At 48.9% G+C, this 26202-nt stretch overlaps 1 protein-coding gene and 1 long non-coding RNA gene across 10 annotated transcripts in view; one reads left to right on the top strand and one right to left on the bottom strand.

Annotated features, from left to right (window-relative positions):
- Positions 1 to 26202, bottom strand: part of GRAMD1B (GRAM domain containing 1B) — a 244099-nt gene that overhangs the window by 96399 nt on the left and 121498 nt on the right. For 6 of the 8 annotated variants that reach the window (XR_012066706.1, XM_072954070.1, XM_072954060.1 and 3 more), the window contains exon 2: positions 24153 to 24230. Coding sequence is in view for 6 of the 8 variants with exons in the window: in XM_072954060.1 (XP_072810161.1) it covers positions 24153 to 24230 (78 nt within the window). In the remaining 2 variants the exon portion in view is untranslated. The remainder of the gene's footprint in view (positions 1 to 24152; positions 24231 to 26202) is intronic. The other 2 variants (XM_072954061.1, XM_072954064.1) reach the window with 1 other exon arrangement.
- LOC140691174 (uncharacterized) lies at positions 19375 to 21961 on the top strand. Of its 2 annotated transcripts, none has more exons than XR_012066697.1 (3): positions 19375 to 19774; positions 21189 to 21345; positions 21548 to 21961. It is a non-coding gene; the product is annotated as an uncharacterized lncRNA (long non-coding RNA). The 2 variants fall into 2 exon arrangements; XR_012066696.1 differs by having other exon boundaries at positions 19375 to 19579.

The following is a 26202-nucleotide window of genomic DNA, read 5'->3' on the forward strand; positions in this document are numbered from 1 at the left end:
CTCATCTGTCTTCCCCAAGAACCCACGAGCAACTAACTGCTCAGCCATCGTGTGCTATTCATTGAAAACCTCCACGCTGAATCTCTGCTGGCGTATCATCAGCACGGAATAAACACCTGCTGACTGAATGGATTAATGAATGCTTCCCAACCTCTTTTCTCAAGGTTGAAATTGTGTCTCAGGATGCAACTTGTCATCTACTTATCTTAAGACAGTCACGTCAGGACATCAGATGGTCCCAGTTTGAAACTGCAATCTTAAAAAAAAAAAAAAAGAGTGGCACTACGGCAATGCAATAATCCAGACTCCAGGAGATGAAGTCATAGCTCCAAGAGCCCTCCTCCGGGAGCTGGACGCAGTCTCAAGAGCCAGGGCCGTCACCAAGAGTGACCACACCTCCAGCCAAGAGCTATTTCATTTTGTGGTAACTCAACCCAACACATTAGGGGCTAAAGGAATCCTGGGAACAAGACCTTAGATATTACAGGGGAACGGTTAGGTAAGGGGAATGCATTTACCTGCATTTAGACACCTAAAAAGTGATGTCCAAATCACATTAAATAATTTACCAATGAGTCACATTATGAATTTTCACTCAACAGTTCCTGCATTTACGCAACATCAGAGATTCAGTGTGTAACCCGAACACAGGTTCTCTTTGTACCAGGGCTGCAAAATGCAAACAGACTCTTTATGGGAGCATCTCGATCAGTTAAAGATTCTTAAGACTTTTCTGAGTTGTAAGCCTTCTGGAGATCTGATGAGAGCCAGGGAGACTCAAACAGCAGAGGGTCATGGACCCTCTCCTAGAGTCCATCCAAGGACCTCAGCGGTTCATGGGCCCAGACTGAAAACACCTGAACTAAACTCCCTCCAAAAGGTTTGGTTTAGAGAAGGTTAAGGAAAAAGGGTCACAGTGCCAGGGTTAAATGGCATCCGTTTCTGTGACCAGTCAGATTCACCCCTGTGGTCAAGGTCCTGAACGCAAATTCTGGCCTCAGGAATGGTCGGGTTCCAAGGTCTGATTCTCCGCCTGATTAGATAACCTGCAGTCTGGATGAAGGGATGGCAAGGGCCTGAGGAAAGTGAAGCTGACTCTGTGTCTACCTCCACATGCAAATGCAAGCATAACACACATCTCCAAGCTAGCTGCACAACCCCCTCAAGCACACCCCTCCCAGGGCACTCGCCACCACCACCCCGGTTGATCCCAAACTGCTTACAACTTTAAGAGCTAGCTGACCAGCAGGTTCTAAGAGGTAAGCCTGGCGAGAGATGACACAACATCACAGAGAGCAGCATTACAGTCAGACAGCAAACTGCTTGGAGCAAAATGTTCTGGCTCCAAACACAGTTGCAGAAGCCTGCTCCCTTGGCCGCCACTGCACACGGCCAAGCGGGTACAGCACCTTGCACCAGCCATGCTCAGTGTGGGTACTCAAATGTCTGTGGCAGGAGGGAAAGAGAGGGGAAGGGGGGACTGAGGGGCGAAGTGGTCCAGGAATCCAGGGCGGCCTGTTCTCATTTAGTTATGCTCTCCCTAGCTCTAAGAAAAGGAAGTAGAATTTGACAGATCTAAGCTGGTTGTAACAACATATGTATGTAGTTTTCACCATTTTGCAGACTAGGAGATGCAAGCCCAGAGAGGTTAAGTAACAGATCACACAGCGTGGGGGAGTGGGGGACAGGGGGTAAGCATCCAGTGCTGCGATTCGCAGAGACATGTCCTAACCACTTGAACACATTACTGCCTGCAGCGCCGCTGCTGCTCGGGCCTCCAACCTCATTCTCTCTTCCATACACACACAAGGTACCCAACCTGCTCCAGAAGTCTGAGCCTCGTCCAGTCTTCCACCTCTGAGAGAAAGGAGACCCTGCCATCTGGCCAAAGAGGAAGGCCCCCAAACCAAGCGCTGAGAGCCTCTGGAAGGACTACAGGTCTCTCCTTGCACACAGGGGCTGGGGTTTACAGACTCAGCCTCCTTAGCTCCCCCATCTACTCTCAATAGCTCAAGGTCCTTGTTTGGAAAAAGGCACAGAAAAACAAATTTCCAATTGCAAGCAGGAGTCAGGAGAGGTTAGACACCTGACTCAGGAACGCCCTCTAGCGTGCCGACAGGGTCTGTGCGACACAGCACCCAGGCACCATTCCCTAGAGGTGCCCAGACCCGCACTTCCATTGGGGCCTCGGAGGAGCAGTGGGAGGGGTCAAGAGCAGCATCTGCCACTCAGAGACAAAGTCCTCGCCAATCCCAAGGCCAACATCTGCTGCAGGATGAGAGGCCGTCTCTGCTCAGAAGACTGTCCAGCCCACACTGACCCCACCCGTTCCTTATACAACAGGCAGAGGGAAAACAGAAGCACGCAGCAGGGGAAAAGAAAGTGTGGAGACACACATGGACCAGGGGACATCGTGGTGTGGGGAAGAGGCAGAGGGTGGAGACAGAGGAATAAGGGAGAGGGGTGGCTGAAAAGAGAGTATAAAGAGATACGAAAAACAAGGCAAAGCTAAAGAGAAAGACAGACACACAGGTCAGCCCAGACAGGGCTACAGGTCACCCCCACCCCACCACCCAACAGACTTCTGGGCACACCAAGGTGAGGAGTGTGCTCTGGAGGCCCGGCCCTTCCTCCCGGCCCCTGGGGTCCTCACTCCCGCACCATTTCCCTCCACTCTGACACAGCCCCTGGATGCTCCGAGTGGTGGGCTGAGGGAGAGGAGGGGAGAGAAAAGTGAACCAAAGGCAGAACTCGCCAAGCGAAGCCACTTACGCACAGTGCGGCCGGCAGCATTTCCATCCTACCTTTGCTGTCGCCATATCAGCCGGCTCCATGATCTCGGCTGGGCCTAAGGAGCAGTGGCCCCATCCAGAGAGAAAAGGCAGAGTCACAAAGGTCCACCCGGAGAGAACAAACCAACCCTCGGAAGTTCGGGGAAAAGGAGAGACCTATTTCTACCCTCTGACCCCAGGACCTCCTTCGCCGGAGGTGGGAGAAAAGCGCCTTGGGGTCCCCAGCAAGTTGGGGACCTGTGTTCCCACAGATGCCCATATCAGGCTGAGTCAGGGGGCGTCTCCCCTCGCCTGGTACTTCTCCCCAGGAGGCAAGCGCGGGTCTCGCCAGGGCTCCCCCTGCTGGGGGAGAGCGCACAGAGATGGAGGCCCTGCCCTCCCATCCCCAGGCCAACTGGTACCCACAGGTCAGGGAGAGGGGAGCATGTGGGAAGAGGCCAGCTGGTGGGTTCTGAGCAAGTGCTGGGGGTAGCGGGAAGGGAGAAGGCCAGGGGTTGGTGGGGGGCGGGTGTGAGAACCTCCAGAAGAAGGTGCAGGCACTCAGACGGAAGCAGAAGGTGCTGTGCAAGGAGATGCCGGAGCCACAAAGCCGGAGCCGGCACGGCTGGGAACTAGAGGGAGAGGAATGCACCCGGTGAAGCCACTCACCTTGCAATAACATTCAGACTGACTGAGGCCTACACAGGAGCCAGGAGCGGGCGGCTCACACACCCCCACTCCACTCCCAGAGACTCACAGCCTCTGTCTAAAGGTACATGAGAGCAGCCGGCAGCTCGGCTGGATCTGCAGAGGCCCCTGGCTCTCTCGGAGCAGCCTGATTGGAGGAGCAGGATGACTTCATCCGGCCCCATTCATCACTCTAGGTTTCCTGCCCAGCGGGGACAGGCCGCTCTGCGTGCAGTGACAACCGCTTCCTCTCTGGCCCATTTTACTCAGGCAACCTGGGATAGGCTGTGGCGGTCAGGGGCAGCCAGGGGAAGGGATCGGAGCACCCCAGGCCCCAGAGGGAAGCGGGGGGCAGGCTGCTCACATTTCCAGGGAAGAGCAAAGCCTCTCCTTAAAGCACAGCGCACCCGCCCATCTCTCCATGCTGTGCCGGCACCAGCAAGAATGCAAAAGAGCAACTCCCCTCCTCAAAACCAGCAAGGAAGCAAGGCTCTGTGCTCCGGTGAACCGCCAGACTTCCTGCCGAAGAGTTCAATCAAACACATTCGAACCTTTAGCTATTTCTCCCCACCAGAGAGAATAACCAGTGGGAAAGCAGGTCAGTACCCTCAGGCGTCCCTAAGCACCTCCTTCCTAACCTGGGCTTGTTGTGAAGGACATGGATTCCTTCAAGCCTATGCTTTCAGACCCGCAAAACATTACAGGCGGATGGGACCTTAAAGCTTCGGCTCCATTTTACCAATGAGGCATCAAAGGCCCCGCAAAAAGCAAAAAGGCTCAGAGAAAAGTCTCCCAGCACTTGTTTCCCGGCTCCATGTAGATTTTCCCTCAGAGGTGTTGAGACCCCCTCACTCCCCCTCCCTTATGCTCCCCATCCCCTCCCAGTCCAGCCCCCCGGGCACAGAAAAACTCAGCAAAGCAAGGGTTAAATGGAAAGATTAAAATATAAGGGAATAAAAAAAGAAGGCAGTGACCTTGAGTTCTTCTGCTTCCCACCTGCCTTTCCCCTCATTCTTCCTATTACCTGCTCCTGTTCAAGCCTGACTTCATGACAAATCCGCGCAACCTGGTAACCGACACGTCAAGGGAAGAGTTTTTCAAAAGAATGACATCAGCCATTCTACCAGTTGATTTTGCCAGCATCCGCGGGTCTGGCAGGGACAACAATAGTAGCAGCTCCCGTGTGCACAGTGCTTCATGATTTATGTGTTTTCAAATCCATGACCTCATTTGATACTCACAGGCATCCAGTGAGGTGAGTATTGTTCTCTCCATTTCACAGATAATGAAACTGAGATTCAGAGACTTGAAGTGACTTGCCCAAGGTCACACAGACAGCACAGCAGAGCTGGGACTCAAACTCATGTTCAGTGACTCCAAATCCCCTTCCACTGAATATCATACCATCAAATTTCCCACTCCTCCACCTGTCCCCACTATTCCTGATTACCATAGACTCAGAGAATATAAAACATCAATTAATTTGCAATTTCCCTTTGGGATCTCCTTTTTTTTTTTGAAGATAGCAAATTAGAAAATATTTTATCAAACCTTAAGGAAAAAAGGGGTATTTTTAGAAGGTATTTCATACATTTAGCAAATCTCCTGTGTCCAAAGGAAAATGCTTTTTAAAAGAATCATCAAAGATTCATTCATGATTGCTTTATTTAAGCAGAAAAGTAGACCAAGACACCTGACCAAATTGGTCAACTATCAAGATTAAAATTAAGGGAGAAAAAAGATACATATCCTGGTTCCCAGGGGTGCGTTATTTTCCAGCCATTATAAACAACAAATGCAGCACTTCTCCCCCGCACCTTCCCATCTTAACTCTTTTAGCCAAGGCCTGCCAAGTTCCATAGACCTACGTGACAAAGGACAAGGATGAGAGTAACAGAAAATCATTTAGGCTATGGCTTGCTTTTCTTTATAAGCTCTAGACTATGGTCACAGATGCAGTCGACCTGCAGTGGAGATATTCCCCCACAGCCCCACAACAATAACAAGGTGAGGAGCTGTGCCAGACCCACACATGTCATCCCTGCTCAGAGGCCTGGAATGTGCCTTCTAGCTATTGCTGTGGCCCGCGGTCCTCTCTGTTCCTGGGCTGACAGTCAAATGTACAAACAGATGGAGAGCAGAAGGCCAGTACCCATGAATGAGGATGTTCTGTTTCATCAAAATCACACAGAAATCAGACCCATGTTAATGAGGCTGCACCCCGTCTCCCAAATGACCAAACACATTCACCTACTCAGTTCTTAAACGCATCCAACTGTCACACAGCCCTGGATGGTGAATGTGGCCAATGGTGTTTAAGAGTGCTTCTCCATTGGAAGCATCCAAACATATTTTACAAAGCAGTTCATGTGTCCTGAACTCAAAGCAGCAGGGAGAGTGCTATTAGCTACAGAGCAGACAGCCTGGAAGGCGGGGCAGGGCGGGAGGAAGGAGGCAGTGCCAGACCTTCATGAAAGAGAGAAGGAATGTGTCCCAAAGATAATTCCAGGAAGAAAGACGGAAAAGATGAATGACACTACAGAACTGATGCAGCGTATCTGCTTGAGAAGCCAGTGAATCTGCACTCTGCTACTTACCAGAAAGGAACTGAGCTAGTAATTCCTGTAGGGTAAATGCCTCCTCTATTCTATGCATTTGCCTTTTGAACTAGGTCTCACTTCTACAACTTCGTCTCATTCCATTGTGCCTAACAGCTAGTGAAAAGACAGACAGACAGGAGGAGGGGAACCTCTTTATAAACATCATTATGTCATTTTGTCTCCAGGGCAATTCTTCATACTAAATACTTTACCCCTAGGTATTACATTCTAACTCCTTAATCATGTACTAATGTACCAAGTTAAGAAAGAAAGAAAAAACCCCAGATGCTTGAAAAGAGGCTAGAGTGAGTTTGGGCAGGGGGCGGTTAAGGTGCGGGGGGAAGTCCAGGCACCAGCTTCTCAGGGAAGAGCTTCCTCTGGCGGCTGCCTTTTGGTGGGAGTGGCTGCAAGGTGAGCAGGGACAAGCATTTTCAACCCGCTGGCCTGCTGCACTGTGTGCACGTGGCTCTCTGAGTAAAGGGCAGTGAGATGGCCTTATCTGAGATGCTTACAAAATGTGCAGCTTAATTGCTCTGCCTGCCCTGAGACCACAAATATAGATCAAGCACCTTTGCCAAGAAGGTGAAATTCCTTCTCTCCAGAGTCTGACTGCTGACTGTAAACTGAAAAGATGACAATGCAACAGGGAGTCTCCCAGAACGACAGACCAGGGGAGTCCACCTGCCGTCTGGTCTCCCTGCACACGCAAAGCGGCAGCTTCTCCTGAGAGGAGGAGACGCAGAAAGAGAAAGAGGCAGGAAGAATGAAGGTGAAAGAGGGCAGAGCGTGTGAGTTCCCATGACTGTGCACATCTGCTTGGAAGGTGCCGTCTCCTCTCTTTCACTGGTTAGCCGTCAACTCCATGGAGGCAGGAGTGGCCAAGCCATTCCTCTTAGGTCTGAATTTGACTCCACTGCCCACCACCGCCACCTGTGTGACCTTGGGCATGTTGCTTGGCCTCTCTGTGCCCCTATTTCCTCATCTGTAAGAGAGGGATAATACTATTTCTCAACTCACAGGCTGCAGTGAGGATTAAATGAGGTAACATACAGAAAGGGCTTTAGACTTGCGTCTGGCACACAGTAAATACTATCTAAGCATTAAGGGCTTTAAAAAAAAAACTTAGTGGTTCACCTCCTGTCTTCGCCATCCATGGGACCTCTCCCCTCAAAGCATGGGACTGTAAGACCCCCTGCAGAGCTGATACTGGGAGAGGCAGACTGGACAGGAAACAAACCCGTCTGCTTTTTTAGGGAATAAAGGCATCAGAACGGTGGGGTGAGGTGGTCATTAGAAGCAGGAAAAGGCAGGAAAGGAGTCAGGAAAAGGGTAAGAGGAGACACTTGCAGGACACGCTGACCAGGAATGGACGTTGCAGGGACGTGTAGGGGAGTTGGAGGGGAAAAGCCATCAGAGAACAATGATAGGGTCCAAATGAAAGGAAGAAAGGAAAGAAAGATTCACAGCGGAAATCAGGGAAACTGGCCAGGTTGCAGGCGCGAGGAGAAAGGATACAAAGCAATTACAAACTCAAAGTGGAAATTTCCACGACAGGGTGTGACTGAAGTGTCCGAGAGGAGCTGTGGACGGAGAGAAACTGCCCAGCACGGGGGAAACTAGGGGGAGGCGGCTACCTCTGCAAAGCTCACATCTGACTTGGGCTCTCAGAGCTGAACTGATCTCTGGAGATGTCAGTTGCTACGGGTGGGCTGGGATGGAGGAGCTTCTGAAGCAGTCAGGACAAGGAGACAGGCGGTCAGGATTAAGGTTCAAGTTCTAGGAGGAAAGGAAGGAGCCTTGGGGACCAGTCACCTCCAGCACTGCATCCTCCCTGGCCGGATAAAGGGACAGTGCCAGGTCGACCGCCTCCCACAGCATCTTGCTTAGGGAAGTTCACAGCTCAGGCAAGGCTCTGTCCGAGGTCTTTGCTGGTGTCAGCATGGCTTTACATCGTGGCTCCCCGGGACACAACCACACGACAAAGTGGAGACCCACCTCTCACAGCCTCTGGTACATCCTGGGACCTCACAAGCAACAGAAGTATCAGTGATACGGCCCGACATCAGCCTGTAGAGTGGGGCTGGGCAGTGTAGCATAATGATTAGAACCTAGAGTCAAACTGCCTGGATTCAAATTCCAGCCCATCATTTAACAGCTATGTGCTCTCATACAAGTTATGAAAGCCTCAGTTTTCTTTTTTTAATTTTTTTGGGGAGAGGGGAGGAAGTAATTAGGCTCCTTTATCTATTTATTTTTAGAGGAGGTACTGGTGATTGAACCCAGGACCTTGTGCATGCTAGACGTGCGCTCTACCACTTGAGCTATATCTTCCCCGCAGCCTCAGTTTTCTTATCTATAAAATGGAGGCAACAGTTATTATTATTTCATAGAAAAATGGGGAAATTTAAACAAGAGTACTGACACATAATAAGCACCCTCAATAAATGTCAACTAAAATAATGTCGCCTTTACACCTGCTATGTTAAGGGCACTCATGGGGTGGGAACAGCAGCCACTCCCCAAGTTCTCCCAAACCTCCAAGCCACGTGCATGTGGTGCCAGTGCAGAGCTGGCACTGGTCTGGTTACACAACTCCTGCACTGACCCACCATCTCTGGGCCCAGGCCCAACACCTCCAGCCAGCAGCTGGGCCTTCAGCTAGACTCCCAGTGACAGATGCGTGCAAGTGTTTCCAAGTGGACAGGGTCATAAATGCCTAAGATGGGTAATTCTCCACTCCCTGCTCTGGAGCTTTGCTCCTGTGCCTGTACCAACTGTCACAAAACACCAACAGCCAGGCCGCAGAGGACGTCAGAGCCTTTCACATCAGGGTTCAGGGGGAGAATATATGAGAAGCCACGAGATTAACTGAGCAGAGGGCCAGCAGGGAGGAGGGGGGAGAAGGCCAATCATATTGCCTGACCCTCCTATGGTATATGGGAGCCACACACGTTTCCATAGTATAAGCAAACACTCAAGTGCAGACGGAGGAAGGTGCTGGTGGGAGAGTTAGGGTGGGAGATATGGGGGCCACCCGAATGCCACTGGGACATCATTGGACGCGGGTCCCTGTAGTGACTACTGCTGAAACTGAGAGAAAACAAGATAAGGTGACAAGCTGTGGTGACAGATCCCTGGGCAGTCCAGCAAGAAGCCGCAGTCCCGACGACGCCTGTGGAGGAGTGTCTCACACCCCCTTCCGAATTCTCTGCAGCTGCGGGAGCAGGCAAGTGGGACAGCTAAGGGGGAAATTGAGGGAAAGTCTCCAAGTCCAGAGTGTCCTCCGCTAGGTCCCAGCTTTCTCGTAGGGGACTGGCAACGAGGCTGAAAGATGCAGATACAGATCAGTGCTAATTCTCGGGCCAGGGCTGGGGGAGCAGCACACAAAGGAGAATGTGGAGGGAATGCTTCCGGAGCCGACCACCCTCTCCAGGCTGTCCTCAGCTTTTCTTCTGAAGGATACTGGCGCCATCCTACCCTTGGAGCTGCCGCTGCCGCACGTACATCCAGAAAACAAACAGACCATTGTGCTGCGGAAGCTGGGTGGGGTGGGGAAGAAAAGAATGCCCAAGGAAAATGCCATTTAAATGTCCAAGGAAGAACTCATGGCCCCAGAGGAATCCGAGCAGAGGGTCCAAGAAGAACATACAAATCCACGTGCACGGCACCTCAAACCAGCAAGTCTTCCTTTGCACTGGCAGTTCCCTTCCCCCAGTGTCCTTTCTTCCCACGAGGTGGGTGCTGTCCTGCCTAGCAGACAGCCCTGCCCTCCACAACTGAGGAGTGGAGTCCAGGCCACCTCCTTTGCCTTCTGCCTGCTGACTCAGGACTATTCCCACTACTGAGGAGGGATCAGCTGGCCACTCCCGCCCCTCTCAGCAAAGCCACCACCAGCAGCAGGGGGTGCTGGTGAGCCCAGAGGGACGGTGAAGAGCTTCTGCAGGTCCTGCAGGTGCCCACAGGGCCTTCACCTGGCACCTGAGAGAGGTAAGAGTAACACTGGATCTGTTCTGCAGTCTAGACATAAAAGTGAAACCGAGAAAGCATCAGAGAGAGATACTGTGAAACAAAGAGACATACTGGAACTTTCATACATATAACTTGTTAGCTAAAATCCTAAGATACTTCTCAAAAATCAATAAGGCATAGGAAACACAGTCAAAAAAGATTAAAAAAAACTATTTGAACTTTGGGCATATTTAACTGTATCATTCAGAACCACTGGGGTCTACTCCTTCCTTGTCAGTTTGTTTCCTGTCCTGTCTGGTTTTGCAGCTTTCCAGGACATCACCTTCATCAACAGACTGGCTCATACATTTCCACATCTGGAGCTTCAATCCTAGGAAGCTCGTAAAGCTAGATCCATCAGATAGAAGGAAAAGCAGGCGGTCCTGTACTGGACCCCCAACTTGTATCCCTTCCTGAGGGGAATTCACAACGCACTGCAAATACAAACTTGCGCTCAGGAGTCAAATCTCAGCTCTGCCACTTACAGGGAAAGGCAATGGCCAACCTAAGCCTCCATTTCCTTATCTAGAAAATGGGCAGAAGAGCAGCCTCCCTTCCAGGACTGCTATTAGGATTAAATGAGAAAAGCACATGAAACACACAGCCCTGAGCACATAATAAACTCTCAAAACAGAAGCTATTATTAGCAATAACAAATAATACCTCAGCACTGATGCTGTGCCCACAAACTAAGAACACGGACACCGTGTCATCTTGGGTTTGCTTTTCTCAGTTGTAGACTTGCAGTAGTTTCTTATAATGATAGATCTCTGTGCTGAAAGAGACCCCCCAATTAATTTCCTTGGCAAATTTCCCATTGTGGAAGTTTTTCATAGAAAGGCGGATAAGCACTTGGCACAGATACCGAAGAAGAAATTCCTGAACCAGGAAGGAGTAGAGAACATTTAGCCCCTTAAATTCCCTCCTAAGGGCTCCTTCTGCAGCTCTCTGTTCTGTACCCCATCTACAAGGACAACTGATGTAAATTCTCAGCCAGACGCAAAGCCGCTCACTAAGATGCCAGGAAAAGGAAACACGGGTAATAGTTGCTTCACTTCTAGAGAGAAAGAAACTAAGCAAGTGAAACTGTGCACTTAACGGATCGCAAAGCAAGTCTGGCATCGAGCCAAACTGATAAACTAAGGGTTTCAAAAGCCTAACCCTGAATTCTACTAACTCACTCTTCAGGCTCACACAGAGAATGACAAAGGGAGCATCTGTGTTGGTGCAGGTGTGTGGGGGGGCGGTCTTCAGGTATCCTCCACTCCCTCAGCCCCTCCTCCCAGCTCAAGGACCATTTTGAACCAGGGCTGCCAGGGGCTTCTCTGCATCTCAGTGGAAGAGTTTCCCCTTCAGACTAAGGAGGACTGGCAAAGAGAGGGAGGGAGCCCAGCAGTTACCCGCTAGCGGCTCACCTGACTAAGGATAAGAAGAAAAGAGGCACTGAGTAACCTGGAACCTGGTGCGGATAAGATGAAATGATTCACTTAATTACGCATCCCCAACCCGCCCATCTTTCTCCTTGCTGCGCGATGGTGACCCTTGGGCTATGCAGAAAGTAAGGGGAAACAGAAGCCATGCGCTGACACCAGTGTTCCAGGTTCTGGGTAAAAAGGCACCAAGGGTCTGCCAGAGGGCCCCTAAAACGGGTGTCACAGGCCAGGACTGGGACACCTAGGCCCTCCCTGTCCCAGACCTGGGTTCCTGATGCTAGCTAGAGCAGGGATAACTGACGGCTTCGCGCTACAGGCCTTTTCTCAAAGACCGCCTGCGTGGAGATCACTTGGGGCTGGGTCAAAATCCAGAGTCCACGAATGCACATGCTGAATTAGCTCTGCACGGGATTCTGAAACTCACTAAAATGTTGAGGACAACTCTCTTAGAACCCTGGTCTCCCGAGCTGGCTGCTCACCATCAAAGGGACGTGAGCACCTACCCGTGTAGTGCAGGAAAAAAATACTAGAACTTACATTTACACCTCTTTTTAGCTCGTCCTTTTAAAATTTCTGCTTAATGATATAATATACACAGTGCTTTCGTGCAGCAGTAGTACATGTTACAATTTGTGTAAATACATCCATATGTGTTATGATGATACACACTCAAAAAATGTTTACCGATAGGGGTTTACAACCAAGCTGGAGTATCAACTTCTGGTACAATGACGTCTTCAAAGTAAGGAATGGGCTCTGCAAATCGCTGCTCTGAGCTTACATTATGAATCAGTGGCGTGTTGAGATGAGAACCCAGGGGCTGGGGCCTCCAACTGCATCTCAGCCCTGGAGTAAGAAAGAGGCAAAGAATGGGGCACAGAGCAGGGCGAGCCTGCGGGTGGAGTCACTGCTGAGCTGAGAGCTGTCACCCCCTCACACTCCTTCTTCACTCTGGCTGGTAGGAATATGGGCTTTCTCCCAGCAGGAAGGGGAGAGGCTGGGGAATGAAACCTACCAGCCGCCCTGCCAGTTGTCCAAATCTAAATCCCAACCATGGCATCAGCAGAGAGAGAGTGGTCTGCTGAGCTAAAATGAATGACCCCCCTTTCTCAGGCAGAAAAGGAGAAATGCTGGAGTAGGAGAAACGCAGAGCAGGTGATGGTTACACCTTCAGACAGTTCTGCTGACAGCAACGAAAGCAGTCAGAGAGGAGCCGCAAACTGGGAACGCGGACGGGGGCGGGGGAGACAGGAGCACCCACTGGCTTCTCTGCCCCGCCTCCGAAGTCAGCGCAAAGCCGGGACCTGAGACATGTCTCTTCTCTACTATCCAAACACCCTACGCGCTGTCTGCCACGAGGCCATGCCATCCCCTGAGCATATGTGTACGTGAATCAGAGAGAAGAGAACACATGAGGGGCGGTCACAGATCAACCACTTTCTTGACCATGAAGCTGTTACAAAGGTTAATAGATGAGTAAGTGCTCGTCAGTGGCCCTCAATTTAGATTACAGCCAGAATTCCAAGATCACAGAACACTGGAGCCAGCAAAAGCCTTAGACAGTCACCCATGTGCCAGTTACTCATGTAACGAATCTTTACTGCGCATCTACCACGTGTTAGGCTCCACGCTAAGTGTCAGCACACACTAGTGAATAAAACAAAGTTCAGGGACGAGTAGGGGAGACAGACAACAACCAAGTCAGCAAATAAAAACAATGATAACACAACTAGTGCTAAGATGGAAATCAGCTGGGAGAGTGAGGACTAGCGTTTATGGGACTGGCTTCCCCAGGGAAACGTCAACTCTGGACTCGGTCGGGGCTCCCTCTAACCTAGTCTCCAACGACAGTTCTTGTGGCTCCAAACTCCCCTTCCACGCACCACCCAGGCTTGGCCCAAGGAGACTGTCTGCTGACAGTAACTCTAACAGAAGCTACCATTGACTGGGTGCCAAGTGTTTTTCCCATTTTATCTCATTTTGATCCCCACAACCTCCACCAAGTCAGCACAATTCTATTTTCAGAGGAGGAAGCAGATTCAGGAAGGATGAAATGATCTACTCTGATCCTAGGGGCTGGAACCTCTTTCTCCTCAAGGAAACCTCCCCTCTGCTTCTCACAAAGGCCAAGGCAGCATGTTCGGCATGGAGCCATCACCTGCCGAGAGCCAGGGCCACCTGAGGAGAAAGCGCCCCACATCTGGTCCTGCTCAGATCTCCCTGGCAGCTGCTCAAAGTCCCAAATGAGTGGCTATGAGAAGGGAATCCACAAAGTTAACCCCCCAGTACCTCATCCCTAAGTCCCTGTCACTGGAAGGGAACCATCAACACCCCCAAAGACACCAGGGGCCCCGAAATCAGACAGTGTACACCACTCTCTACAGCACCTGTCCCTTGGCACCTCCGAGTTCTTCACCAGCTGAATTAATTTACTATGAAAGAGGAAAAGAATGATCCCCAACCAGTTATGAAGAACCCAGACAGCAAGCTCCCTGGAGACGCACAGCAAGGCCCAGTTAAGTGTTCCATCCCGCCAAGGACTGAACAGCCTTGTTCGCTGCACCCCCTCGTCCTGTACCTTCAGCCTCTGACGACAGATCACTCTGTCTCCCTCTTGGGAGCCTGTCACTTGGCAAGGGACTGCAATAGCCCCAAACATGGGGGGGTCACCCCACAAGCACTCCTGCCTATGAAGAGTCCATGTCACCCCAAACCAGCCAAGGGCCAACTCCCTGTGCCCTGATCTCCAGAGCCCCCTGCCACCTACTTGGCTCGCAGGAAGGACAGCTTCTTCCTCAGGGAGGAGACGTGGTAGTGGCAGGCCTGCCTCACAGCCGTGCTGCAAGAAACCGTCTGGGAGCGCAGGTTCTGGACCATGCTGGGCTCGCGGGGGGGCCCGCCACATGGCAGCGGGGACCTCACAGGCTGGGGGCTCACTCCGGCGCTGCTGCCTGTGAAGCTCCTTCAGCTGTCGACATGGCCCGTGCACGTGAGCGCTCCCCGCCCTGACGTTCAGCACAACACACAGGCAGGTGGAGGGCCCGGGGCGGGAGCCTCAGGCTCTGAGTTACCAGGAACCCCCTTGCCTTCTGCCCAAGCCCCAGCTCCACACAAAGCCCTCCCCCATCCCCCGACATCTGGCAGCACTCTGGGCTCTGGGTGAGTTTCCTCTCCTCCTCTGTCCTCAGACAGGGAGGATGGAGCTGTACCTGCATGTGATGTCAGCTGCTAGAAGGAGGGGGAGGGCCGCGGGCACCACTCCCAGAGGGTTTGCTGCTCCAGCTCCTTCCTCGGTGAGGGAGCTGACCCAAGAGATCACCTGAGTGTCTTGGGGCCATGGGGAATTCAGCAGCCAGGCAGGTAGGTGGGGCTAGAGTGCTCTGGAAACACGCGATGTGGGGACAAGTTCTGTGATAGAACTGAAAATCCTTCTAATAGGAAGCTATCTATTCCGGTGGCCAGACCTGAGCTGGAGGGAGTGGGCCTGCTTTCTGGCCTGGCTCCAACTCCAGAGGCTCCAATTCCCTTGCCTTGGTTTCCCCACTTGTTCATTCATAAATCCCACCAACATCTGGTGCTGAGCGCTCACTCTGTGTCAGACAGAAAAGAGACACGGTTTCTGCCCTCCAGGGTGTCAGCGGCTGCTGGAGAGACAGACAAGTAAGCCCAAGAGTGCACAGCATGGGCAAGTGCTGGGCAGAGGTACCACAGCCTGCTACCACACCTATAAAACACTGTGATGAGACCTGCCTTCCCTTCCCTGTCTCTTCAGCAAACGGTGTTGGGAAAACTGGACAGGAGCATGTAAAGCAATGAAGCTAGAACACTCCCTTACACCATACACAAAAATAAACTAAAAATGGGTCAAAGACTTAAACGTAAGACAAGATACAATAAACCTCCTAGAAGAAAATATAGGCAAAACATTATCTGACATACATCTCAAAAATGTTCTCCTAGGACAGTCTACACAAGCAATACAAATAAAAGCAAGAATAAACAAATGGGACCTAATGAAACTTACAAGCTTCTGCACAGCAAAGGAAACCAGAAGTAAAACAAATGACAACGTATGGAATGGGAGAAAATTTTTGCAAATGAAACCAACAAAGGCTTGATCTCCAGAATATATAAGCAGCTCATATGACTTAATAAGAAAAAAAACAAACAACCCAATCCAAAAATGAGCAAAACACCTAAACAAGCAATTCTCCAAGGAAGAAATACAAATGATCAATAGGTACATGAAAAAATGCTCAACAGCACTAATTATCAGAGAAATGAAAATCAAAACTACAATGAGGTATCACCTCACACCAGTCAGAATGGCCATCATTCAAAAGTCCACAAATGACAAATGCTAGAGAGGCTGTGGGGAAAAGGGAACCCTCCTACACTGCTGGTGGGAATGCAGTTTGGTGCAGCCACTGTGGAAAACAGTGTGGAGATTCCTCAAAAGACTAGGAATAGACTTACCATATGACCCAAAAATCCCACTCCTGGGCATGTATTCAGAAGGAACCCTACTTCAAAATGACACCTGCACTCCAATGTTCATAGAGCACTATTTACAATAGCCAAGACATGGAAACAGCCTAAATGTCCATCAACAGATGACTGGATAAAGAAGAGGTGGTATATTTATATCATGGAATACTATTCAGCCATAAAAACTGACAATATAACACCATTTGCAGCAACATGGATGTTCCTGGAGAATGTCATTCTAAGTGAAGTAAGCCAGAAAGAGAAAGAAGAATACCATATGAGATTGCTCATATGTGGAATCTGAAAAAAAAAACCATAAATACAAAACAGAAACAGACTCATAGACAGAATACAACCAAGGGGGCAGTGGATGGGAAGGGACAGACTGGGATTTCAAAATGTAGAATAGATAAACAAGATTATACTGTATAGCACAGGGAAATATATACAAGATCTTGTGGTAGCTCACAGCGAAAAAAAAAGTGACCATGAATATACGTATGTTTATGTATAACTGAAAAATTGTGCTCTACACTGGAATTTGACACAACATTGTAAAATGACTATAACTCAATAAAAAAATGTAAAAAAAAAATTGCCTTCCCTACCTTAACTGGAAGAGACAAGGGTGAGTTCTAGTGAGACGTGTAAGACATGAACGTCTTTTAAGCCAGCCAGAAAAAAGGTGACACAAGAAATCCCCAAATTCACTACACCCAAGTCTCCCACCACTCCCATCAACTCCCATTCCACCTTCCTTGATCTTTGGAGATAACTTATTTTCTGTTTCACAGAGAACACAGATCCTGCTGTTTTTACCTCCTCACCTGCCTACCCATCACCTGTGAACCCACCTCCACCCACATCCATTCTTCTCTCCTATTCGAGCGAATCCTTTCACCTGTGATCCAGATCTACCTTTTCTTGCCTCCTCTGAAACCATATTTCCTTATCTTTCAGCTGCAGCCTAGCAAGATGGAATCCCAGGACCAACTCTGAAGACCTCCCTTCTCTCTCCATCACCCAAGTTGTGGGCATTTTATCTCCAAAGGTACCTCGTATTTTTGTACTTTTTAAATCCCGTACAACCACCATCCCAGGTCCAAGCTACCAACATCCAGTCCTTTGCCTGGACTATTATAACAGCCTCCTAACTGCCCCAGCCGATCTCTCTACATCCTTTCTCCAAGTTGCAACCTTTCTTAAAAGACTTTCAGTGCCTTCTTGATGCGCTGAGCATACTCAAGTCCTCATCATGGCTGAACAACCTCCTGCCCCATCTTACCTCATCTCACTGCTTCCCTCTCATCTTGGACTCATCCTTCCAGCCTTAGTTCAACCATCATGCTTTCATCCTGCAACCCCTTCTTTCCAGATCCAACTTCTTTGATACCCTCCCTCACGGAACCATGTTCCCCACTTCAATACACATCTCCAAGTTTGTATTTTTTGTGTCATACACTCAGTTATGTTAATATTGTCTCCTCAACACGACTGGGAGCTCAAATGAGTACATAATGCATAATGTCTTAAGAGTTTGCTGATTGAATGAATGAATGATATCCTCTCTAAAATTCTCATCTTTGATTTATCAGTTTCTACTTTAGAGATTAAAAAAGTGCTTTCTCTCCCTACACTAAAACAAAAATTGCCCCCAATTACCTCTGCCTTCTCCTCTCTCTCTCTTCTTCCCAGGCAAACTTCTAGGATGAATTCTCCATGTTCTGTCTCCTCTTCCTCCCCTCAATATATCCTTTTCTAAAACTGCTCTGCGGTTACCAGTGACCTCCCGGTTGCCACTGCACAAGATCCTTTTTGGTTCTTATTTTCTCCATCTTACCCTCTTTGTCTTTTCTTGCTTCGATGAAATTTCTGTCTCCTAGTTCTCCTAGCTTCAGTGGGCGATCTTTTGCAAATTCCTCTTTCCTTGGCTTTCTGCTTAAACTTTGCTCACCCTAAGACTCTTGGTCTCAACTACATCCTTGTTTCCAAGCAAATAGTTTCAGTCCTGTCTCCTGAGCTTCAAACAGGTATAGCCCACGGCCCATGACTCTCTCCACTGGCATGTTCCATGGGCAGTTCCAACTCTATGTGTCTAAATGAAATTCACTACCACCCTGCTCTTCAAATTCTCCCTCCTTTACCCAATATTTTAATAATAATATCAATATTGATAACAATAATAGCAAGCACATATATAATGCTAGCCATGTGCCAGGCACTACTATTGTTCCAAGCATCACACACATACACATTCAATCTTCTAAAAACCTATGAGGTTTGAACTATTATTACACCCATTTTATAGATGAGGAGAGTGAGGCACAGAGGAGAAGTCCTCCTTTTCTGACCTTCTACCATAATTCAGAAATGTGCCCATTGGTCTTAGCTTCAATGTCATCACATCAGTAAGCCAGCCCTCCCACCCAACTCACAGAAGTCCCAGAAAGCGGTGGTCCACCATCTCACCTTTTCCCATTTTCTCTATAGCACTTACTACTGTTTGATGTTTTCTTACTTGTTTATCATCTATCTCCCCTCCCTAGAAAGTAAGCACCATGAAAGGAGAGACAATGGTCCTTGTTTATGGCTATACCCGCCAAGGCCCGCAAGAGTGGCTAGCATACAGCACGTGCTCAATAAATACTTGTTCAAGGAGGAAAGGGAGGGGTAGACAGCTGCCACAATTTCCTTCCTTGTCTACTTGCTCCCAGTGTTTGCCCCTTGAATTCACCTCTCACACTAAGACTGATGAGATCCTTCTCACAAGAATATCTGGGAGAGATCTGGGTACCGCCAGCCTCAGGATCCCTCAGCCACCTCCCCTGGTCTATAAACACAGCCCACTCTATCACAGCAGGATGTGGCATGATCAGGCACTTCCAGCCACTGGGGAGCTATCCCCGCTCCTGAGACACGATCGCAGAAACCCTGAAGTGTCTGCTGTTCCCGCTCACGCATCCACGCTCAGGCACATCCCGTCCCCCCGCCTGGGAACGCTGTTGACGGACTTCTACTCATCTTGCAGCTCTTAGCTGGAGCACAGCCCCCTCCCCGCCAGAGTCTTCCTGGATACCACTGCCCTCTTCCTCCCTCCTCCCCATCCTCTCCCCAAGCAGAGCACCTGCATTACTCGGGCCAGTTCCTTAACTCCACTGAGCCTCAGTTTCCTGAACTCTAATGTGAAGATAATCACAGCATCTATTTGAGACAGCTGTGGAGAGGTTTCTGTTTGAAAGTGGATGCAGGATTCCCTGTACAGGTTACCTACATTAGTAAACAAATTCTTTAGTTTTATTACCTTATACAAAATTCCACATGTCAATTATTACATCATACTGGCTTACTTATATGTACGCCTCACCATAAGACAGCAAGGCTCCGGAGGGGAAATACCACACCTTATTCTATTTAGCCTCGTGGTCAACATCTGACATTTTGCAGTGATCAACAGTCTACACACTCTTCCTGTCTCTGCTTCTTGAAGGGCAGAAGAGCACAGATCTGCTAAGAGACTAAGAGTAAATCTCATGGCAGCTAAAATCAGCAGAGTACTCACGGCTACCACTTACCACGCCCCTATAAGTACCAGGTACTCTGCACATGTTATCCCATGGACTCCTCATAAGAAAAGACTTTATCAAACAAGGAAACTAAGGTTCAGTGAAGCTGAGTAAAATGCTTTAAAAAATGCATAGTCAAGTAGGAAGAAGATAATGAAAACCAGGTCGGTCTGACTTTAAGGCTCTGGCTCTTTCCTGCACACCCTAGGGCCCACTGACAGACGGTGAGTCGCGATCCTTCTTGCAGCCTGGACTCCAGCAGGCTCCCGTATCTTGAAGACCTTTCACGAGGGTGTGTGGCACATAGCCGCCACGCAGGAAGGGACACATGACATGAACACATGCCGCCCTGCTCTGGCCCTCGGATACACTCCCAGCCCTGTCTGGGTCTCATTCCCCTACCACAGAGGGCTTCCTGGTCAACCAAGACCACATTCTGTTGTGACTAACATCATGTACACAAAAGGCCCTTAGTGATAAGGCTCCTTTGTCTACAGTTCTGGCTTCATGTGAAAGTTCCTGCCATTGAGTGAATGTAGTAAATAAAGATCTAGTGACCTGAGAAACCCCAACAACTGGTCCAGTTTGGGCTGAACCTGGGAACTAGTGTTTTGTAAGAGTACCCCTGGCTTCACTTAGAAGCGTGAAAATGGATTAGTGTCCATATCCCATCACACACGCATACACACTTTAAGGAAGTTAGATCTATTTTGCTTTCTACTAGAAATCTGTGGGGGGGGTACTCCTATCTCTGAGACAATCCCTATTTCCTAAAAAACACTCTTTTCCTAAAAATCAGCCTTTATCCCTGATGCATACCCGTCCAGGAAATGACCATCTCCCTGCACCCACCTACCCTCTGCCCCCATCATGGTTCCAAAGGCTATTTTTCCTTCAGGACAGAAATTAATGTGAATGAGGAAAAAAAAATTCTCAGAAGCCCTTAAGTTTCGGATGTCACATTGAGGCGTTTTCCCTTTTGCTGTAATGTGCACATTTTTTAGACTACAGTAGAGTAGCTCTTTTGCCTCTAAACATTATATCCATTCTGAACCTTGTACAAGAAAAAAGAAAAATCAGTGTTTTATTTAAGCAGTTGAAAGTTCATCTGATACTGAAGGATTATAATTTTGATCTTTGAAACAGAAGAAATCAATGTCTTTTTTTTTTTTTTTGCCTGCTCTCTGAAACGATCCTTCATTCTGTAACTGACCACATGCTTTGGGGAGTGAGAAGCAGCCACAGAAAAGGGTCCCTAGTACCCACCTCATACTTGACCATTTTCTCTCCTGCTCTGCCTGCTTCCCAGGGGAATGGCAAAGAGGAAATGAGGTGCTCAGTGTGTCGTGGAAGGACTTGCCATGTAGGAAATGCTGTCGTAACCAGCAGGGTGCGCTGTCCATCAAATGGGGCTCAGAGCAAGAAGCACCAGCAAAATCCCCACCACTGCAGAAAAATCTCCCCAGGGCTCAGATCTCACACTTGCTCTAGGCCAGGATATCACAGACCAACATCCAAACCCCCCAGAGAGTCTCTTAATTGGGTGGAAACATGTTAGAGGAAGGTGCAGGGTGTAAGGGTTTGTTCTGAGCCGAGGCTGTGTGATTAATTAGCACTCTGAGGACTTGCTCTCTGCAGGAGAACCCACTGGCTGAGAAGGGCAAAAAAGACTTCATTCAGAAAGGCCATGATGAACACATACTGCTCCTGAGTTTCTGAGGAGAGGGGTCCACAGGGACCACCGCGGGAAGCATCCTTCTGACCACAGCCCTCTCTGTTTCCCGTACTGCTCAAGGTGAGCTAATATCCACCGTCCACCATGAGGAGTTTGGAGGGCGGTGTCAGTGGGCCAGGGATGGGAAGAAAGGACCAGGGAAGACATTCAGAGGATTTTTCTGGGCAGAAGTTTGGATGGGAGACCCTCCAAAGCATTCCATTTGGTTGGGGGAGTGGACAGAGAAGAAGCCAGAATATAATTTTTCTTTTTTTTCTTTCAGAATATAATTTTTATCAACACAAAATCCTGAATACTGAACAAAAGGCAGGGCTCTCTCTAGTTAGCAGGCAGCCTTGGGGAAAACATATTAAAGAGTGTGTGCAATTTGGCACTTACTCATCTCTCCCAGCAATGCCCCCAGCAGCAGAGATAAAGAGAGGGGGTGAGGAGTTGCCAATCACAGGGCTGACAGACGAGAACTGAAGGCATCGTGGTCAGAAATGGACGGGACATTTCCGGAGATGTCGGCGCATGAGCACAGGGGAGGAGGCTGCCCAGGGGAACTCTACAGACCCCTCCAATTTGGACAGTATGGTTGTCAAAATCCAAGCACTGAAAAGAGAGGCCACGCTCAGAGTCTAAGAGAACCACCCTCAGATCGTAACTGATAAATAAAGCATCTTGACAAGGATGATTAATCTTTGCCCCTTGGAGGCCCTTTGCCTCCGTATACACGCCACCTAAACTGATGCGCTGAACTGCTCATTTTGGTTAGTGATGAGCACAAAGCTGAGAACTAGGGCAGGACTCATAAAACTTCATAATCTAAAGAGCAGGATTACAGAGGTCCCACGCTCTCGCCCAGGATGGAATCTTTTTCATGACACACCATCTAGCTTTTGCCTAAACACTTGTTTGGAGCGGACAGTTCATGGCTTTGCAAGGCCTACTGCAATGGAGTACAGCTCAGTTACAGAACAGTTCTTCCCCATCCTGAGCGCAAATCCTTCCCTCTGTAACGTCTACCCTTCTAGTTCTATCTCTTAGGCTTGCAGATGTTTAAAGAGTACTGTTACAGTCACCCAAACCTTCTCTTTTCCAGGCTAAGCCCCCCTTTCCTTCAACCAGTCCTCCTGATACAGTTCTCATCTTGATCATTCTTTTCTGGACTGTAATTCCTCAATACCCATTTCCGAAGAACTGAGCACAGTACATCAGATATGGTCAAGCTAGCACAGGCTACAGTGAAACTTAAAAAAAAAAAATTAATCCATGCTCCATGGTTTCATTAATGAATTCAGGCTTTTAAAGATCATTTGGTACTTGCTTCATATTACTGGCTCATATTGGGCTGGTTAAAAAAAAATTTGTTTTTAAGTTTTTTTACATGAAATCCTTTCTAGTTAGGCTCCCTGTGGCAACCCTGCATTTAAGAAACAATTCTAATATAAATATACAAATTATAATAGCCCATTTCCTTAAAAAATAAATTCCTACCCACCGTTCTGTTTGAAACAATAAGAAATTTTGATTCTACCATCCTTGGTGTTCTCTCTACTCCTTCTCAGCTGAGCAGCCATTGTTCATGTTTGATAAATGAGATAAAAGTACCTGCTTTTTGATCCGGTTTGTTGATAAAAGCAATAAACAGAGCTAGATCAGAAGCAGAGCCCTGGGGTACACCAGCTGAGACCTCCTTTCAGTCAACATCAATACAGTCCACCTTCTACGGGCACAAGTTTAACTTGCTCCAACAGACCCCTCTCTGTCTGCCACTCAGAGGCACCACATGAAGCAGATGCCGCCTGGTCCTTAAATCCGGAGCGTTTAACCAGTCCCACCTCAAAGCCTCACACAAGCGTCTAGGAGCCTCCTCATTCTCAGCACACCCTGCACATCTAACCTCACTGTCCACTAACCCCTGACACCTACAATCCTCTCCAGTCCTGGCATTCTGCTGCCGTCCTGTAGGCAGACAGGTTGGGGGCCCCTGGAGAAAGAGAACCAGGAATGGCTTTCTTGACATAAGAGAAGTCATTTTGTGATCCAAGCTTGGCCACAATGCTTGCCCTTGACCTGGTCTCAGTAACCAGTGATCTCAAGGGAAGTGAGGGAATGCAAGGACAAAGGAAACGCAGTCAGAAAACAATGGGTCAGCAATAAAACAGGGTCCTAGTTCCTCCTGAAGGGATGCACATAACAAAGTGATGCAGTCTTTGAGCTCTGCAGGATCTAAGCCCCCACCCCCATCCCCACCCCATGCCCAGGGGAGGACAGAAAGATGCTGCTGACCCTCCTGACTTCAACTAAAGCTTGGACTCGGTCAACCTTGCCCCAATTCGATGCTGAATTCTCCTCTGCTTCATCCCCTTCATGAATATGCATTTACCCTTAGCTCAAACTTTCTGAAATTTAGCTGTTGGGGAGAGACACTGCTTGCAGAAAAATCCCAGGTATTCTTCTCAATTGCTGCAAGAAATAATAAATCCTCTCTTTTCCTGATCTTTGGCTTGGCTCTGTCTTTCGGTTTGACAACCAGCAAGAAGTGAACCCAGTTTTTGGGTAACAATCTGATGCCACATAGGCCAACCCAGGCCATGCAGCTTTCCTCAGGCACAAAATACCCTCTCCCCGCTGGCTGCACACCACACCCAGCCTTTAAGGTGAGCCTCAAGTCCCAAGTCCACTCTGACATCTTCCCAACAGACTTGGTTTACACATACTGACTTCTACCCTGCTGACCACCAAAAGCCCCCTGGCCTTGCTCCGGCTCAGTGCTAGGTGAGCACAGAGGTCCCCAGTTTCTCACAGTTCTCGCAGAAGTGCAGTCCTCCCCCAGCCCCTGGAATCTCTGCTTCCATCCCCTCCCTCCTCGTGGACCTTACCTTTCTTCCCGCACCCGAGGACTCAGGAACCTGCTTGAGTCATCATCGTGGCTGCTCTGCTGGCTGCTCTGCTGGCTGCTGAGGAAAGACACAGGATATGAACCGTTAACATTCAGCTTCTTTCTCAACCCCGGGGGAGATAGCCCAGACTTCAGCTCGACAGAGGAATGGGGTTACAACATCTCAAAGGTAGAAGGTCCCCCGCGTAAGTCTACACAGAGGCTCACACAGCCGGTACACCGAGGGCCAGTGGAACTGAGACACCTGTTGGGTGAAGACCCCACCCACCATACCTAAGGCAGAAGAGGGAGATCCTGACCTATTCCCTGGCTCCTCCCTGGCGGCACAGTCTCAGTGAGCAGATGCCGCCAGCATTCTCGGTACCTGGGCCTCCAAATCCCTAGGACAGGATAACAATCCCAATCTTCAGCCTCACCTGAGACACTCAAGGAGCCGGTGCAGACTTGGGGCAGGAGGGGGAGGGGACGGGGAGGAGGATTCCAGCCAGGAGAGAGACTTGAGACTGGAGGGGGCCAAAGGCCACCTGGCCTGCTTCTCTGCCTCTGGAAAGGCTGAGGAGGGAGAGGGATAGAAGAGGGATTAGCAGCTGGAGTCCCTCCAGCCCTTAAAGCCCTGTAGGCATGAAGATCAGAGTTCAGTTCACAGAGTTTTTCATTCTTCAGATGCTCGTTTCAAAGTACGGAATTCCAGCCTTCCATCTTACGCAAGAGAAAGAAATGTTGTTCGGACATGACACTAACTAACAAATAGTTGTTATTAATTGCTAATTATTAAATACTCCAGGCACGTAATCCAAAGTCCTAAAGAAACTATAGCCCCACGACCAAATCTGGAGATCCCATGAGCTAAGAACGGTGTTTGCTTTTTTAAATGGGTGAGAACAAAAATTTTAAAAAATAATATTTCACGGCCCATGAAAATTCTATGAAATTCAAAATTATAGGTCATAAAGTTTTATTGGAATAGCCACACCCATTCATTTACAAGCTAACTATGGCTGCTTTTTTGCTACAATGGCAGGGCTGTGTAGTTCAGGCAGAGCTGAGTAAGTGGAATAGTGAGACCATTAGACCCACAAAGCCTAAATATTTACTGTCTGGCCCCTTGTAGGAAAAGTTAGCAAACCTCTGCTTTGCATAGATTCTATTAATAGTAAATTCCTATCACCATAGGGGAGAAGGTATAGCTTAGTGGTAGTGTGTGCTTAGCACGCACGAGGTCCTGGGTTCAATCCCCAGTACCTCCATTAAGATAAATAAATAAATAAACATAATTGCCTCCCTAAAACAAACAAACAAAAGCAACAACAAATTCCTATTATCATACATGACACTGTAACCCAGGCCCAGAGTGGTTCCCTGGTGCTGGTACACTGCTCACAGCGATACCGTGCACTGATCTCACCAGCGTGTACTCCTTAGGCTAGATCCCCAGCAGACGGCAAACTCCAAACGGCTTGTAGGGTAAGTGCCTGCCCCGGTGCCTGTACACTCTCCGCCAAAGAAGCCCATGATTTTTAGTGGTCAGTTACAACCATGCTCTCCAGTTCTGTTCTTTCAGCAAGATATAAATGAACTTAGAAGCAATTTACATCCAATTTTTAAAACACACACACACACACACACACACACACGCCAGAAACCAGAACAGCACCACACACAAAGCCTGGGGCAGAATCAGGTGTGCACACAAGCCCTTTCTCTTTCATTCACTCTACACAAAGCACTTCTTTTGCTACTCATGCAAGATCTCATAGGCTTGCCTTTTAAAAAACTCCTTATAACAAAATGATACTATTGTGTTGTTGAGCAGAGGATTTCTGACACCTGGCATATGTATCAAGCTCCCTCTTCTCTACAATCTGAGATGGGTATTAAGACTACAGTAGGCAACCCACAGATGACTGGAACTCAAATTCCAAAGCTGACTCAGCTCCGGAGGCCAGCATCACGGGAGGAATACCAGTCTACACTGTGGGCAGGATGTGTGAGAAGCAGAGGGAGGGGTGTCTGGAGCCCAGTGTTTCATA

The sequence above is a fragment of the Vicugna pacos genome, chromosome 33, assembly GCF_048564905.1.
Source record: "Vicugna pacos chromosome 33, VicPac4, whole genome shotgun sequence".
NCBI classification, from domain to species: domain Eukaryota; kingdom Metazoa; phylum Chordata; class Mammalia; order Artiodactyla; family Camelidae; genus Vicugna; species Vicugna pacos.